Genomic DNA, 18,370 nt, shown 5'->3' with positions numbered 1-18,370 from the left:
TGGCTAATGTTCTTTTCAGTGTAGTTCTGCGGAATGGTTCAGTGGAAAAAGTTGGGGGCCCTGGCTTTGAGTCCAGGAGTTAAATGTCATTGAGCTTAATGCTGGAGTCTAATCAAGTAAAATGGGTGGAGAACATGGAGCTGCTCTGTAATATTTTCTGAATACTGTATGTGACCTGTTGCTGGATTTGTTTGCTGTATGAATGTGTTGGTTTAGTTTAATAGCAGGCTGTTGGAAGAACAGGTAAGACAATGGCTCCAGATAATATACCTCCAAGTAAACACTTCTGGCATTGTTACAAGACAATGGAAGGGGAATTGGCTGGTGGAGGTTGGCTCAGCTCCCCTCTGTGGAGCTCACCCAAAGTGTGTGCTGAGAGAACAAAGAATTTTGGTTGTGTTTGAAAGCAGTACCTCAAGGACAGGGCAGGGAGTCTTAATGGTAGTAGAGCCAGACCCCCCCCAGTGTTGAGTCTGAAGTAAGATGGGCCTGCATACAACTTAGGTAAGAGAGGCATGTGCATAGACCTTTTGTTGTGTTTAAAATCCTTTTTCTCTATATGTTGTTCCTACTGTTAAGATTAAACATTATGGGTTTCTTACAAGGCTGTGTTGTGTCATTGTATTCACCACTGGTCACAAGCTCACAAAGGAAAGAACCACAGGAATCCAGGCCCAGTTCCGACTGTTGGTGTAAGCACGGTTCATCCACAGGGGACTGTAACCAAGCACCTGGTCTAAGAATGGGAGAATCATGGGATTCCACATTAGGGAAGGTAATGAGGCCTGAGACCAAGGGAGTGCACTCAGAGAGGCCAGAGAAGGGGTCAGAGGCACAGCTTGCCCTGTATCTGTAACAAAATGCCCATTGATGTCAATGGGAATTTTGCTGGATTAGAAACCTCCAGCCTTTGGCTCTTCATTAGCATGTTGGGATTTATCTAATTCTTTAGTCATATCTGATTCAGAATTCCTTTCCTCCAAATACACAACCTTTCCATTGCCTTCCTCTAATTTGCATTAATGAACTCCTTGCCATTCAAAAGATCTTTTACCTATTAAAAAAAAGGTCCTTTAACTTGGCTATGAAAAGCGTGTGCCTGAAGCTAATTAAATATCCCAGAAGTTTTAAGTCTAACATGTTGGAGCTTTTCAGGGAGAGCCCACCTCTCTGTGTCTGAGTGCATCTCCTCCTTGGAGCAGTTCTCCTGTCATGTTAATGAGCACTTCACCACAGGACTTCTTTGTTTCCTTTGGAAAATTAAGGCTTGCAGAAAATCCAGTGTGTAGATATAGCTGATCCAATTCATGTTGCTCAGTGAGACACCGATCATTACAGCAATGTGAAATTCACTGCTAGGGGAGGCTGTCAAATATTAGTGGCTGGTTTTTAATGCTGGAGGACTGCACCTTGACCCATGCACCTTGATGGGAAGGTTCATGTGTTCCAATGATTTTAAGGATTATGCTAATGGTAGTTTTTAACTGCTGGTAGGGCCACTCAAGCTGGACAGGTCAAAGGGTAGGGACTAGATGAAAAGCAGTCTGCTGGCACTCCAGGTCAGGGGTTAAGCAGTAGGCCAACAATCTATCCTCATAAAAAGGTTAAGTTATAAACATGACACATAGCCATTCCAGCAAACAGCATGATAGACAGCGTTGGTGAACCCTTGTTCATGCCCTAAGTGATGTCTGGTGCAGGAAGGATTCAGATTTTTCAAAGTGCTGGGTAATTTTAAGACTACTAAGAATATTTCTAGCTGACCACGTTAAGATAATGATGAGGGTAATCAGATATTATGCTTCAGCTCTTAAGATGCTTACCAGTGGGGTTTGAGAAGGAATTTTTCCTCCATGTACTGTACAGCATTGCTTAATTGGCTAAGGACTTTATGATTTGTGTTTGGTTTTCCCTGAAGCCTCAGGTATCATCCACTGCCGGAAGCCAAATACCAAACTGATGACACTCTCAGATTTTGGCTTCCTTTAAAAGCAATTGGCTGTCAAGCAGCTTCATAGACCAGAGTTTCAGCCCCACTGGCCTTCCTCCATGTGCATGCCATCATCATCAAGGGTGCCTTTGGAAGTTTTCCTACCCTGCTCCATCCTTCTGCATAGAGCACTCAATTAAACATATTTCAGCATTGTAAGCCACATGTCTGCTGGGATTTTAAAACTAGGAGACAAGTCTTGGCATCAGTTACTCAAATTAAAAGAAAACACACAGGTCTTTCTTTTTCATTGCTTGATCATAAAAATGAAAAAATAATAATCAGGACAGCTGATGTGTAATTTAGAAGTGTGCTGATGATAGTGGGTTGTCTTTTCCTTTATGTACTAAAAATGCTCCATGTAGCTCCCCAATATGTTGGTTTTCCCCCCAGAATCTTTCTCTGATGGGGCTTGTTTCTGCTCCCATCAAAGTAAATGGTAAAACTGGATGGGAGCAGGATATGGTTTATGATCTGTAGGAATGGGATCGGCATCTACTTCATAAATGGGACCTTTACCTCCTACAGCAGCTGCATCTCCCAGTTCTTGTCTCTCAGGAATCTGTTTATCTCCTACCAAATTACCTGTTGTAATTAGAGAACATTTTCTCATCTCGAGGGGAAACAGGCTTCAAATGAGTATTCCATAAAAGCAATTACTTTTGATATTGGATATCTGCACATGTAAACTTAATATCTTTTTCAATTAAAAAAAAATAATGACTTCTGCGTCCAGAGAGGGAACAGTCTATACAATGTTGTTCTGTCTGCTAAGTCTATGGGGGTGCGATGGGCACCCACAGAAACATCTGTGCAGGAGGGGCAGCTGTGACTTGGTGCTTATAAAATGGATAGCTACACCTGTGCAGGGAATGCTGCTTTGCACATTTGGGTCATCACATAGGAGAGGACTTCTATGATGGCACAATAGAGCCAGGTGATTTCCCCCTCTCCCAGGGTTTCCTGTCTTATTTGAAAATGAGGACTTGGTCACAAATCATAGTGCAATAAAATCTTCTATTTTGTGCTCATACCCAATGACTGGCTCTCCATTATACGTTTTTTCATAATGTTTCCCCTCATTGCCTGATTCTCCTCCTCCTACATTGACGGCAGTGGAGCTAATCCTGATTTACACCAACATAACTCAAAGGCAAATGAGTCCCAATGTGAACCCGGGCCATTATGAGAGATCCTGGTAATATTAAGCAACGAATGCTGCCTGCTCTTTGTGTGCGGCCTGCTTACCAGCTTAGCCCCGGGTTGCACCAGAACCCTCTTGTTTTGCAAGGCAGACATACCATGTATTGAACGACATGGAATCTTTCCTCTGGCTGACATTGGAGGAGTGATGCTAAGGCTTTTCAGCTGGAAGTCATCCTTACATACATCAGAACTGCCATCTTTCATCGTATCAAACCAGCATGAGAGCATAGAGAGCTTTTCTCACAACGTTTCAGCAAAGGAATCCTTTCGGCATCTTCTTGGTTGGGGTTATTTTTGAGAAAAGTCTGGAAAACAAAACCCAGGGCACTTCCCAGCAGGAGCTTCTTGCTTTTTGTTCCCAAGAAGACGTCTGGGCAGATGGTGTCCCTCCTGAAGCCCAAGAGGACAGAGTTTGTGGGTGAAATAAAGTCATAGAAAGCTCTGCAGTAGAGAGTGAACCATTCTGATCTCTTGCTGTGAATGTTATGGGTGAAATCCACTCCAGTTTTATAAAATCGGGTGCAGTATGGAGCAACTGAGATGAAATACACCTCGCCAGCCTAGAATTGGAGCCCAGGGCTGCAGTGTAGCCCCTGTCTCCTGCAATGGCTGTCCCAGCCCGTCAGATGGAATGAGACAGATGTTGGAGCCTCATAATCCCAGATCCCATGGGCCCAACCTTGTCCTCCCCCCTGTGGCCTGTGTGAGGCCAGCATGCACAGTTTGCACACCATTTCTTCCCCACCGCAAGGATTCATTGGCATCCCTTGTGAGGTTGCTCTGACCTGGGCCTGCTGCACAAACCCCTATGTGAGGCTTAAATGAGGGGTAGGGTCTTGTGCTAGACCTCCATCCCCTGAGTGAATTTTGCCCAAAGGACATGCTGAGTATCTGGTTGTTTTATGCGATTACACCGGGGATTGTGTCATTTATTACAAATAATTGTTCTTAATTCTTGGCACTCCTATAGCACTTTCCAGCTAAGCATCTCAAAGTCCTTTACAACCCTTGATACACTAAGCCTCAGAGTAGAGCTGACTGGGAAATTGGAAAATGCCAATGCATTGAAACTGAAACCTCACAGAAACATATCGTTTTCAACAAAACTTTTGTTGGAAAGATTTCTCAGTCCAGGAGGGAATTGAGAGAGAGAGAGAGAGAGACAGACAGACAGACAGAGACACCCCAGCATAGACAATAGCCCATTGGTTAGGGCACTCACCTGGGATGTGGGAGACCAGATTCAAGGCCCTGCTATGAATTGGCCCTAACCACTAGGCTGTTGGCTATTCTGGAGTTCTCTCTCTGTCTCTGTCATTTTTTCATAAAAGACTTCAAAAGGTCTTGGTTTTGTTCTGCATCAAAATGAAACCAAATGCCCAAACTGCAAAAATATTGGTGAAATGAAAATCGTATTTGGTCAGCTTTACCTCAGAATACCGTTGTGTCGTAGGTAAGTGCCCACAACTTACAAAGGAGGAAACGCTCTGACTTTTCATAAAGTCGTTTCAGTTTTTCTTTTTTAATCCATCAACCCCGGTTTCCTGCTCATCTTTCCCATGGATGACCCAGATATGTCTTCAGAGAAGCAAGGGCACTCAGGGACATAAGTCTTTCAGGAGAGGATTCAGGAAACTCGGCTATAATAAACAATGGGATAGAACCCAGTCTGGATTTCAGATAAATGAAAGTACTGTCGTGCACATTGAATGGGCCAGGCCTTTGCTTTTTTTTGTTCTTTGCTTTCTTCCTTTGCAGAAAGTGGGATAGTTCAGGTCCCTGTGGTGTGTGACTTGGTGAATGTTTCCATACATGAATCTAAACCTCATCCCTACACAGAGTTTCTCTCCAGCTCAGAAAATAGTCATGATTCAGATTAGCTTGCTGACCAATTCACCTATCCCTCATATATTGAATAGACTTCATGCATTAGAGGGAACAGAGCTTTGGATATGCAAAGTTCAGATATGCAGGAGTTGAGGGCATGTGTCTGTTTAACATTTAGATTGAGTCATAAAGCAGACATGTTTCCATCTCAACATACTCCATATTACTCTTCTGCGAAATTGGCTGAAATCTAAGTTTTAAATAACACTTTCTTTTGGATATTGTTGAGTCTGGATATGCTTCTGCAAAGCGCATCCATTTTCCCAGTCCTAATTTTGGTGTACTGAGCTGATAATGCATTCAGTGACCTCTTTATATTTCTGGACAGGACATTTTTTGGATGCTCTCCAAGGCAATCATGTCAGGGAGCCATTCCTTAGTGGTGGCCATCTTTTCATTAAGCATACTTTGTATGGGATTTATGATAGTGAAAGAGGCAGATTCCTTTTCTTGGCATCACGCAATCCTTCAACAAAAATCAGGTGTCCAAAGATGAGCAAAAAATGAGGCACAGCCTGTGAAGGATGTTCAGCATTTTGGCAGAATGAAATCCACTAGGGTGGCACAGAAGGAGAAAGAGAGAGTTGTTCCCTTCCGTAGAAGAACACAGCTACTGGAGCTGAGACATCATTCAGGGCTTACGCAAGTTTCTGTGCACTGAAGTCAGTGGTGTTTAGCATCTCATGGGAGAAACTCCATCCCTTGCTAGAGTGGACCTATAATAAAATAAATATATCATTGTGGAAAAGGGTGGGCTAGTGGTTGAAGTCACTTAATCACATTGGACTGGGACTCAGGTAAGCCGCTTTCAGTTCCTGGCTCTGCCACAGACTTTCTGTTTGACCTTGGGCAAGTTGGTTAATTATTTCTGTTCTCCCTCAGTTCTCCCCCTGTACATTAGGGATGATAGGTCTGGTCTGAATCTAGAATGTATTCCAGGGGAAATTCAAACAAAATTGTTCTCCATTGGAAATAAACCTTGAAATGTTTAAATTTCCCATGGAATGGGAATTCCTAAAATGAAATTACATTTTGTTTTGGCGTCTTCAAATGAAAGTGATGCTCCCGGTGCTGTCCAGAGACTTGGAAGTCCTCTTCCAGGCTCTCTTCCTCAGAGAAGGACCCCAGAAGCCCTGAGAGCCTCAGCTGAAGGTAACATTTCCAGACTTTCAGCTCTGCAGCATCCCAGATTGCTGGCAGGAAACCAGGCAGGTTTTCTGTGGTAAGGTTTGATAAAATTGGACACATTCCCACAGAATGTGGTGGTTTAGTCAACTTGGCATTTTCTGATGGAAAAACATCCAGAAAATTTGTGACCTGGTTTAACAATAACACTTTTATACCTCACAGGTGTGTTGTGAATTTATCCTCATTGGTGTTTTCTGTGCTCAGATACTGTAGCGATTGGCCCAAATATAGCTACAGATGACTGTTTTCCATTGGATGGCTAGCACATTTTGTATACCATAGCACAGGTCAGGGGTAAAAGAACTGATAAAACCCAGTACGAAAATGCCATATTGGTTCAGCTCAATGTTCAAAATGTAAAACTCCAGGAGATGAGAGGGTTTTTAAAAAAAACAAACAGATTTCTGGTTCTGATTTTTGCCTTCTTATCTGTCACCCAAACTCCAAACTACTAAACTACTTCTGATGGATTATAGTAATTAACTCAGTGCAGTTATAAAGTACCTTTTATCCAAAATTCTCAAAGCATTTTGTAAAGACGGATACGTATTATTTCCTTTTCACAGATGGGGAAACTGAAGCATGTAGAGGTTAAGTGACTTGCCCCGCAGAGCAAATCAGCAGTAAAATGTGAAATAGAACCCAGGCATTCTGACGCCCTTTCCCTGAAATGACTACAGCACCATCCCACCCTCCTTATTATTAAATCTATTCTGAGTCTCTATGCTAAAATATCTATTAATTCAGTCTGGAGTTTGGACTGAACCAAATCACCAGATTGGAATGTTAGGGTGTTTGTGATCTGGATCTGGTTGTGCCCTTCTCTAATATAAGCTGATGAGATTTTCTAAGACTCTTTCCTCTTAGTTATTTTTTAGGGATTATAAAAATAGCTCTATAAATGGCTAGGCAAAAGGTGAGCTGAGAATCATAGAAGATAAGAGTTGGAAGAGACCTCAGGAGGTCATCTAGTCCAACCCCCTGCTCAAAGCAGGACCAACACCAACTAAATCACCCCAGCCAGGGCTTTGTCAAGCCAGGCCTTAAAAACTTCTAAAGATGGAGATTCCACCACCTCCCTAGGTAACCCATTTCAGTGCTTCACTGGAGTGAAATAGTTTTTCCTAATATCCAACCTAGACATCCCCCACTGCAATTTGAGACCATTGCTCCTTGTACTATCATCTGCCACCACTGAGAACAGCCTAGCTCCATCCTCTTTGGAACCCCCCTTCAGGTAGTTGAAGGCTGCTATCAAATCCCCCCTCACTCTTCTCTTCTGCAGACTAAATAAACCCAGTTCCCTCAGCCTCTCCTCATAAGTCATGTACCCCAGCCCCCTAATCATTTTCGTTGTCCTCCACTGGACTCTCTCCAATTTGTCCACATCCTTTCTGTAGTGGAGGGCACAAAACTGGATGCAATATTCCAGATATGGCCTCACCAGTGCTGAATAGAGGGCAATAATCACTTCTCTCGATCTGCTGGCAATATTCCTACTAATGCAGCCCAATATGCCGTTAGCCTTTTTGCCAACAAGGGCACACTATTGACTCATATCCAGCTTTTCATCCACTGTAATCCCCATGTCCTTTTCTGCAGAACTGCCGCTTAGCCAGTTGGTCCCCAGCCTGTAGCAGTGCATGGGATTCTTCCGTCCTAAGTGCAGGACTCTGCACTGGTCCTTGTTGAACCTCATCAGATTTATTTTGGCCCAATCCTCCAATTTGTCTAGATCCCTCTGTATCCTATCCCTACCCTCCAGCATATCTACCTCTCCCCCCAGCTTAGCGTCATCCACGAACTTGCTGGGGGTGCAATCCATCATCCAGATCATTAATGAAGACGTTGAACAAAACCGGCCCCAGGACCGACCCCTGGGGCACTCCGCTTGATACCGGCTGCCAACTAGACATCGAGCCATTGATCACTACCCATTGAGCCCAACGATCTAGCAGCTTTCTATCCACCTTATAGTCCATTCATCCAATCCATACTTCTTTAACTTGCTGGCAAGAATACTGTGGGAGACTGTATCAAAAGCTTTGCTAAAGTCAAGGTATATCACATCCACCGCTTTCCCCATATCCACAGAGCCAGTTATCTCATCATAGAAGGCAATCAGATTGGTTACGCATGACTTGCCCTTGGTGAATCCATGTTGACTGTTCCTGATCACTTTCCTCTCCTCCAAGTGCTTCAGAATGGATTCCTTGAGGACCTGCTCCATGATTTTGCCAGGGACTGATGTGAGGCTGACCGGTCTATAGTTCCCCAGGTTCTCCTTCTTCCCTTTTTTAAAAGATGGACACTATATTTGCCTTTTTCCAATTGTGCGGGACCTCCCCCAATCGCCACGAGTTTTCAAAGATAATGGCCAATGGCTCTGCAATCACATCAGCCAACTCCCTCAGCACCCTCGGATGCATTGCATCTGGCCCCAAGGACTTGTGCATGTCCAGCTTTTCTAAATAGTCCTTAACCTGTTCTGTCACCACTGAGGGCTGCTCACCTCCTCCCCATACTGTGCTGCCCAGTGCAGCAGTCTGGGAGCTGACCTTGTCTGTGAAGACCGAAGCAAAAAAAGCATTGAGGACTTCAGTACTGAGACCTTTATTTATTATGTGACATCTTGCTCGGTTTGCTATTGCCTCACCCTCCCCAACCCAGGTGTTTGTCTTGGACATCAGCAGTGTTTTGTCCTAACCTACATTGTTAACACTTTGTGGAAGAGTCTGTCTTTTTATTGTGTCATCTGTCAAACAATCATCTGTAGCTATATTTGAGCCCATGCATCAGCTAGCACAATGGCACCCTGAGTCTCTGGGTGCCACTTCAGTACAAATAATAATAAAACATAAAGGTGGGAGAATTGAGACTTGCAGTGTTTGCTAGACACAACAAATCTTGTACTTTCTTTGAGAACTGATGCTGTTCCTTCATTTTGCCCTGTACTCCTGTCCTGCATGTTAACAAATTCTGTATAGAGCTACTTTGGATAAAAAGAACTTCTGAGCCAATGCTTGTTTGAACTGTGTTAACATATCTATCGTATAGCCTACAAACCTTTTTTCTTGTAATTTAAAAAACTGATTAGACTACCAAAAGTCAGCTGCTCCAAATTATGTGAATTTCTCATTGCCCCTGAATTCCTTCTTTATTCTATGATTAAGCTAACGTCTCAGAGTATTGATTCCCTCCGAAGATATTGCAGACAGGTTTTCAATTGAAAAATCTAGGGGGGGGGGGGGGGGGAAGGGGGAAGCTTTTAAAGAGATAAAGTGCCATTTTCCCCCTGAGTTAAAAAAAACATTTAAGAAGATGCAACCCTTGGAAAAGAAAATTGCAAGAAGCCTGGCTCTCCATCCCCCTTCACCCCTGCCCCCACCTGCCCCCATGAAACTAACCTGAATGCATGGAGCAGCTGGCACAGAGTTGCTCCTTGCTCCCCTTCACAGCTCCCTATGGGAGTGTAGAGGAACACGTGTGTGTGAGCAGTATCTGTGTGTCACCGCTTGCTTCCGCTCCCATGTTCCTCCACCGGGAGGAAGGAGGGAGAAATCTGGCCGCCCCCACAACTGGTGCCCCCCTGCCAGCCGGGAGCAGTTTCTGACACTAACAGTGCGCAACTCTGCGCTGCTGAACGGCTCCCCCTTGACCATGGCCACACCGCCACCGTGCCACAGTGACTTACTGATGTGCAATGAAACGTTCAAAATGCAAATAGATTTTGAAGAAAATGCGACTTAAAAAAAAAAAAAGAAAACTAACATGATAAAAAGGGTTAAAACCCAGATGCATGCCAACATTCAGTGGTGGGAGCTTTTCTGTCTTCTGAGGGTTGTATACTGCTATCCAGCCCTGTAGTATCTGAGCACCTTCCACATAAAATCAATAGCAATTGCCTCTGCCCAGTACCAATATTTCCAGTAGCTTATTTCTTTCCACAGATGCTGCTCTGACACAACATTGTAGAGAAAAGATCCAGGCTTCAGAGCAAAGTGAAGTTCTTAGAGTCCCTCCACCTATGTTGGCTCAGCACTGTATCACTAGGCTACCATGGCCTAGAACCAGTGCTTCATTCTCTCCGTTGATTGTGGTGTCCTTGCTGCAGTAATACAGTCCTTATTACTCTATCTATCTAATCTATTAATAAGACTTATAGAGTATAAAATGCTATTTTAACTTAACCACTTTCTGTTCCATATCAGACCTTTAAAGGAGCTGACAACGTTATTTAGGCTGAAATCCTTGCTCACACTCCACCGCACAGGACTGACGAGTCAGCTATTTTGCTAATAAAAGCAAAGTTTCTTACACTGGATTCTTTTTCTCTAACTAGTAAAAAGTTCATTATATTTCGGAAGTGACACCTTGCTTTCACGTACTAAATACCTGCAATTGCACTGATGCAGTAATTTGTGTATACTGCGAAGATTTGGCATCTGTTATTGACTATGAAATTGGATCGGGCATGTGTGTATTCTTACGATCTGCATTTTCGTACCTTTTTTTTTCTGATTTGCAGTTGATTTTACACCTTGACCATAGGTTTTCTGAATCTGGATGACCTTTAGAATTGTACAGTTCTTAAGTGGCTGCTGTACAATATGGTGTTAATGTTTGTTCATTTGTTTTTTGCTAGTCTCTTGGGTTTGTGACAGAGAGGAGTTCAGTATCTGAAATAACAAAGAAATGTATATGGGTTCTTTCTGTCTTCATCTTGAGATCTGTGAAAAATGATTATTATTCATAGTGAATAAGCGTTCTGTCACTTATAAAGCAAATTATGCTGGATTTAACAAAGCCAGTCTTTGAAGGGCTTTTCAACTCTGCAGTCTTATTATCTGAGCTCCAAGTAGTTTGAGATATCTACTTGTTTGAGCACTTGGTGCTCTTTGGATTCTCTCAACTGTATTACAGCGTGATGTGATCTCATCAGATCTCAGAAGCTAAGCAGGAGTAGGTTGGCTTACTACTGGATGGGAGACTTCTATGGGGAAACCCTAGGTGCTGTGGGACATGACACTGCAGATTCAGTGAATGTATCTCTTCAAAGGCAGTACTGAACCAAGGGTCCACATGGTGGCCTGGATCATCTGTGAATAAGGAGGAAGACATCTCCATGAGGATCTCCATGAGGATCCCCCTCAACCATACTGTCAGGGGTGTGAGGGTTTTCCTCCATTGGAAAGAGCTGTGGGACCTGCCCCAAACCTGGAGCCATCCTCTCGGACACATAGGAGAACCTGTGCCTCATACTGGGTCTCTGTCTCTCATATTCCCTAGGAGCACTGTTTCCTAGGACTCTCCCTAGCAATGGCTGACCCACTCTCCTACTTCTAAAGCGTTCCTCATCGTGAAGAGGAGCTATGCAGAACAGATAATACAGTCCTGAACTGTATTGCCGTTTCCAGGCAAGCACCACAGGTCACAAGAATGAGCAAAATATATCTCCACAGCCCTGGTTCCACCTCCACCCAATATGGGGCTCCTCAGCCCTCATATCCTGACCCCATCTCCATGCAGAATCATGCTGCAGAGATGGCAAGCCCACTCTTCTCTTTGATGCTGGCGGGCCACATGCTAAGGGAACTGTCCATGCATGGATCAGGGGCCATGACCTGGCCAAATGCTACTGGCTTTTGCAGTTATTTCCATACAGAAAGCAATTTGTAAAGCATTTGGGCATCATCTGAGACAAAAGATGCTATATAGATGCTCTCTTATATGGGACACAAGATTATTACATCTAACTGCTGACTAGCAAAATATAAAAGTGAAACATATTGCTTGTAATTACTGCATTTGCAGATACTATATGGATGGAGAATGTAGGACAAGTAATAGTAAATTTTTCTTAAAAGCTACTAGAGCCACTTTTACATTGTATTTGCAGAATGAAGCAATGTGGTATCATTTATTTTGCTGCTGTACATTGGTCAATATTGCTGCATTATTATGATAATTGCAAGCAGGCTACAGTAGCGTGGGGGTAACGAGAGCAAAAAAAACTAACCCAGCAGTATCTTTTAAGTGCAACTCTGGTGGTTTTCTAGAACGAGATCAGATTAGCAGCATGAACAGTTAAAATACTAGATTTGGGAATAAAGCGTACTAAAGTGTTACAATTATACATGGTTGGGCAGGGTTTCCTAGCCATCTTTCTAGCGAGAACAATAACAAACAGACTGCTTGAGACTCTCCACATGCTGATTCCTCTTGTCCTTGGGCCTTTCAGGATGCAACGATTTTGCTCATAAACAAGCAGAACCTGAACTAGAAGAAGTAAATACAGTTATCTTCTATTGTAACAAAACCATCATTACCACTAAAGTGAGTGGGCCAGAACTTATGTCCTTTATGCCAGTGTAAATTCATTGGCTTTGCTGGAGTCACCCCCTATGTACGTTGGTGTAACTGACTCCATGCATCTGAAGAAGTGGGTTTTTTATCCACGAAAGCTTATGCCCAAATAAATCTGTTAGTCTTTAAGGTGCCACCGGACTCCTGTTGTTTTTGACATCAGAATGTGAGCCAGTAAGCCTAAAGAAGAAACCGTCATACTCCAGGATCTTTCAGTGACTTAAACATTGCAGACAAGCATTTATAAAGTGACTGCTAATGATTTTGAGTTCTTCAAATTCTTGGGTGCCTGATTTAAGACACATTAAATAGGTTTGATTTTTGTTAGAAAGTGCTGAGCACCCTCCTTCTGAAAAATCAGGCCCCTTTAAAGTTGGCATCCAAAAATGGAGGTGCTCAAAATCACTAGTCACTACTGGAAGTGATGCGTTTTGGAAGAAGTCTAAGCCTGCGTGTAGTTATTCTTACTAAAGTAGCATCTCAGGGGAGTAGTTCCATTGCTTTCTGAAGGGCTACTTGTGAGAGTATGGGTGTGTAGGATCAGTGCTTTACATTGTAGTCTATTTGAAAGTGTTGCATCATATTAAATACTAGCACTGGTCAAAACTCAGAATTTCCATTTCCTAGGGGATTCAGACCCTTCCAAATTTCCTTTGGTCCCAAATCAGAACAAAAAGTAGAAATGTCAACATTTCCCACAATATGGAATTTCTGATTATTTTTCTTTTGAGAAACACCTAATGACCTGATTGAAGCACTTCATTTCAATCAGGTCCAAGAGATTTGGTTTGACGTCTATGGTATGTTATAACTTTATACATATGATATAATATTCCATTTGTTAAAGCGCTTCAATAAGTTTCCATTGAAAATTTCAACAAAATTTATACGGTCCAGTGAAATGTTTTGATTTTGTCAAATTGGCATTTTCCTACAGAAAGCTGGTCTGTTGGAAAATTGTCAACAGCAAAAATCGAAGGCATAGCATTATTGGTTACAGTTACTCCACTTGCATGTACTGAATCATAGGCATGCTCAAATCAATTCTCAATTGTATTTAGGCATAGTTGGTTATAGTTTCTCATTATACTTGCAGAATACAAAAATGTAATACGGTTGTATGTTGGTCAATAATACAATCCCAGCTGTTTTATTGGGATAACTACAAGCAGGTTAATGTACTCTAGAAAAAGATTCCTGAAACATTTTGGTGCAGTCTCAGTGAAAAAGGGGTGCTTAATGGGCATTTCCTATAAATGGGATGAGTAATAAAGAATAGCAGTTCATGATGGATGGGGTAATGCTGTTTTTTTCATAGAGCAAAATGGTAAATTACAGGGGGAACATTAACTTCCTAAGGGCAGGAACTGTCTTTGTCAGTGTGTTTGTTTGCAAAGCAGCTAGCATGCTTCAGGGGCTACAGTATTTAGGCTGCAGCGCCAGTCGAGAGGAGGTCCACCCGGGCCACCGTCTGGCCACTTTTTGGCAAGGCCAAACCTAAGGGGTGCTGCATCCCTGCTCTCCAGGTCTCAATGCCACTCACTCAGCTTTGGTGGGGGTAGGTGTAGGAACACGTGTGCCCACAGGGTCAGGCTGCGAGTAGAGATGGGTGCCTCTGGGGAAAAGGAGGGTCCAGTGAAGGGAACAAGGGAAATCTGTGCCCTTGCCACCCTTTAAATGGCGCTCCACAGCCCCTCGTATTTATCACTATTAGCATAGCACCTAGAGGCACCAATCAGCATTGTGCCCCATGATGCTGGGTACTGCACAAACCGAGGGCTCAGCTGTGACTTTGAGCACAGGGTGGGGTGGGGTAAGCCGCAGTTCTCACAGAAGAGAAGTCCCAGAAGGCACTGTGATTCAGACTCCCCTCTGAGACACAATGCCTGCCCTGTTGCCTTCTAAATCCATGGGCAAGGCAAGAGTGATTTGCCACTGGCCTACCCCTGCAGCAAATTTTGACACCCTCCACACCAACAGAGCTACGCTGGCCAGTAGTGGGAAGGATAGTGGAGCCAGAGCTGTGTCGGTTCCCCGTCCTTCCCTTCCCACTTGCTCTGGAGACGGAGTAACTAGGTTCTACACCCCCAGACCCCAGGGCTCAGGTAGCTTGGTTAAGAGCAGATGTGGGAGTCTAAGTAAGTTCCCTCATTGGGTGGGGATGCAGTCCAAGTTGCAGTCTAGCCCACAGAGTAGGAGGATGGCCAGTATCAGCCAGACAGTTTTATAAATGTTTCAGCAGAAGAAAGGAACAAAGGAGTCCCACATGCTTTGTAGCTTGTGGGAGCTTTACTTTGAACAATTCCATGAATCAAAGGATAGCTTCAAAACACGTCCAACTTCAAGGAAATCACTGGAAATGTTCTGGGTCATCAAGTCTTTTGTTTAGTTTTGCTCATATCGCTGCAGAAGGCTGTATAGAAACAAATTCTCTGGGTTTCCTGCCCCTGCATTTGGCAGCGCAGCATAACGTGGAAAGGTGCATTCAACATTTGCATGCTGGACTAGCACAAAGACGACTAGCTGCAACGTTTGTCAAAGCTGGAAAAGGTTCTGTGCCTGCCTGCCAAAACTGCCTGATGTTGAATGTTTTTATCCAGTCCAGCTGAGCTAACTTCTTGAATTTCCCCTTGTGTTTTTTGATACCTTACTCTTGTTGCAAGACTCCCACTTTACACTCATTTGATTCCCAGATTTTACTTTTAAGGGGGAAAATTGGATTTTGGGAAGTGGAGGGTGAGGCAAGTGTATTCAGTTACTGATATGGACCCTCCTGTTCGTTTCTTGCAAATAGATAAGAGGCTAATTTAGAGAAAGGAACAATACATTTAATAAATGAGGCTTTAAACATGGACTCCATCCATTGCTATCAGATGCATTATCCCTGTGACGCCAGCACCCGCCATATCCACAGGTTATGCAGATGCGCATGTGCAAGGGGACTTATGAGGACACCATGGGCCAGATCTCTGCTCTGGTATCACAAAGGGCCTATAAAGCCGGTTAAATGGGTGGGCTGGGGGTTCCCCTGGCAGAATGCTCCGGTGAGTTTCTCCATCCCAAAATGCACTTGTGTTGTTCATATGTTGTATCTTTCTGAGTTCTGTTTTACTTGCGGCTTTAGAGAACGTTTATGCAAGTTAGCTTCTACCTCAAGCCAAACGTCACTGTTCTGTGCCCTTCCTCTCTCTGCCTCAGTAAACAAGACACTTTTTAAACATTCTGTTTTGAAGCTCCAGCCTTCCCCTCTCCCCCTCCCATGCCTACATGGCCTCCGGGAGTTCTGCTCCTGCTCACCTATTCTTTCTCTTCCTCTAAGTCAGTCACCCATCAGACCTTGGGCTCACCTCCCACGCATACCGCATAACCATAATGAGATCCTGCCAGTGTGATCCTCATGTTTTGCCTTCATTTTGACAACTCAGTTGGCTTTTTTGCCTAGAGCTGTTTGAATTTTTCAATGGCTTGGCCATGCCAAGAAAGATTTGCTGTAGTGTTTTCTTTGTCCCCCATCCCTTGTACCCCAAGGCCCATGATTCACACTGAGACTATCAAGCATTTCAGGGGCATGATGAAGAGGAACTTAACTAGATACTTGGCAATGAACTTGTGAGTTGCCAGGGGAGATTTTCAAAGGCTCAAGTGGCTGTCAAGTGCCCAAATTGCATTGAGATTGCTCCCTGCAGTGTTAAGACAAATATTTTCAGATGTGAGTGCCAACAGTTAAATCCACATTTAGGCGCCTAACTAACAGTGGCTTGATTTTTAGAGGCATTGAATACCTGAGCTGCAAGTGCTCAGTACCTATGTTAAAGCAGGCCATTTATATTTAGATGCCTAAGTATGCTTTAAGTGTCTCACTATAGACTCTCGAACTTAAAAATGTTGGCCTTAATATTTTAGCTCTCAAACTTATTGTCATCTACCAAGTTGTGTAAGTGCACCTTAGATCTCTAACTAGGGATTTGTGGCGCCAGTGATAGTGCTATGATAAACAACGAGGGCAGAGCTTACCAATGAGGTACAAAGGAGATCCCCAAGAGTTCCATCTCTTACATAGTAAAGGCAAGATTGTCAAAGACCTTACACTGCCGTGCAAGGGAGAAGGAGAAATAAGCTTCAGCCTCTTACTAAAAATTTTGTCGTGTGTGCTCGTGTGTGTGTGTGTGTGTGTGTGTGTGTGTGTGTGTGTGAGAGAGAGAGAGAGAATGTTGACTATTTTTTCTCAAACCATCTTAATTTGGCACATGTCAACCAGCTCTAGCTATAATTGTTTTGCTCTGTGTTGTGAATTATTTGAAAGATATTTGTAAGCTGCTGTACAGGATCCAGAAGACTATTATAAATAAGTTCATAACTTTTAATGACTTATGGATAGGCAGCTCTTCAGAAAATGGAACATTAAGGTTTGTGATATGTGATGAGATTATTTATTAGTTTCTATTGCCATGGAAGATGCATGTGACAGTGTATCTGTAGATGGGTTTTTTTCTCTGTGTTTATAGTTGTTGTTTTTAAATTGATTTCTTGAAATTAGCATTAATACATTAGTGGACGAAACATACCAGGTGCACTGTTCATTGGCTAACATCTCAAGTGGGGATGGGCTTTTCAGCATTTTGTTTCAGTGAAAACAATTGAGCCTATGCTAAATTACCTCAGCTGAGGATCTAGCCCAGTATTCCTAGAGAGAACATTTGCTCTGATCCTCACCTTCTTCACCCAGTCATTGTATGCTTAATTAATAAAAATTCCGGAACAGATTACTATTTGCTTAAATGTTTTAAAAAACCAAACACATAGACACAACCCTATTGCTACCTCCTCTATACTATCCTTTCAATTGCATTTTTTCTTTCGTTCTAGGTCTAGCCAAGCCCATGGGACTAGTTGAAGGTCCAGGAGGCTTGGGCCAGGGAGGAATGGCTGCTACCTTGAGAGATGACAGTCATGAATCTGAGACTAAGTATGAAGAATATGGTTATAATGCCCAGCTCAGTGACAGGATATCACTGGATAGGTCCATTCCTGACTACAGACCAAAAAAGTAAGTTGAATCCTACATTTTTATTTGTGCAAGTGATTCTTGTTCCTCTGACCATGGTAGCAGCTCTGTATGCATGCCTTATGTTCAGGGTGTACTGAAAGGTTAGCCAGATATACGCTCCTGAGTGTAGTGAAAACTATAAAGACCAATTGTGATCTCAAGCATGGATATCACGTCAGCATCTGTAGCTAACTTTACAAGTAATGCCACAATATGCATGTCCATGCCTTTGGATCAGTAATGACTTCAAAGTGCAAGCTCTGCTGAGCATTGTTCAGTAAAACCTTAGCCACAGCCAAATGAGCTCAGATATTAGCAGCAGGAGCCTCTCTCTCTGCCTGTTGGAGTCACGTACTATGAAAGATGAGGTAGCACCAACAAATGGAAGCAGCGCTGTTTTGTAGACACTGATTGTTTAAGATTGAAAACATCAAATGCTTTGTGTTTAATTGCACTTGGGGTGTTCTTATGAAAGAACTGTAGAGGCAGGGTATTTACTCATGTCTAGATTGTGATGAAACAAGTAGTAAGACTATCACAGCAGGGGCCTTTAATTACAGTCAGAGATGCACTTAAGATTTTTTACTGTCTGTGGAATGTGCATATTTACACTATAATATCACATTCTTCACATGTCTACACTGCATTTGACATTGCAATTATATGTTTAATATTTGTACTGATTT

General features: G+C 43.1%; 1 protein-coding gene across 1 annotated transcript in view; it reads left to right on the top strand.

The window, feature by feature from the left end:
- The window catches only part of GALNT9 (polypeptide N-acetylgalactosaminyltransferase 9), a 215,926-nt gene that overhangs the window by 24,055 nt on the left and 173,501 nt on the right, over window positions 1-18,370 (top strand). The window contains exon 2 of the mRNA XM_026656939.1: window positions 17,504-17,684. Coding sequence (XP_026512724.1) covers window positions 17,504-17,684 — 181 coding nt within the window. The remainder of the gene's footprint in view (window positions 1-17,503; window positions 17,685-18,370) is intronic.

The sequence above is a fragment of the Terrapene carolina genome, unplaced genomic scaffold (assembly GCF_002925995.2).
Source record: "Terrapene carolina triunguis isolate 2854851 unplaced genomic scaffold, T_m_triunguis-2.0 Scaffold234, whole genome shotgun sequence".
In the NCBI taxonomy this organism is placed as follows: Eukaryota; Metazoa; Chordata; order Testudines; family Emydidae; genus Terrapene; species Terrapene triunguis.
The sequence above is the reverse complement of the archived record's forward strand: the minus strand, read 5'-3'. Positions and strand labels throughout refer to the sequence as shown.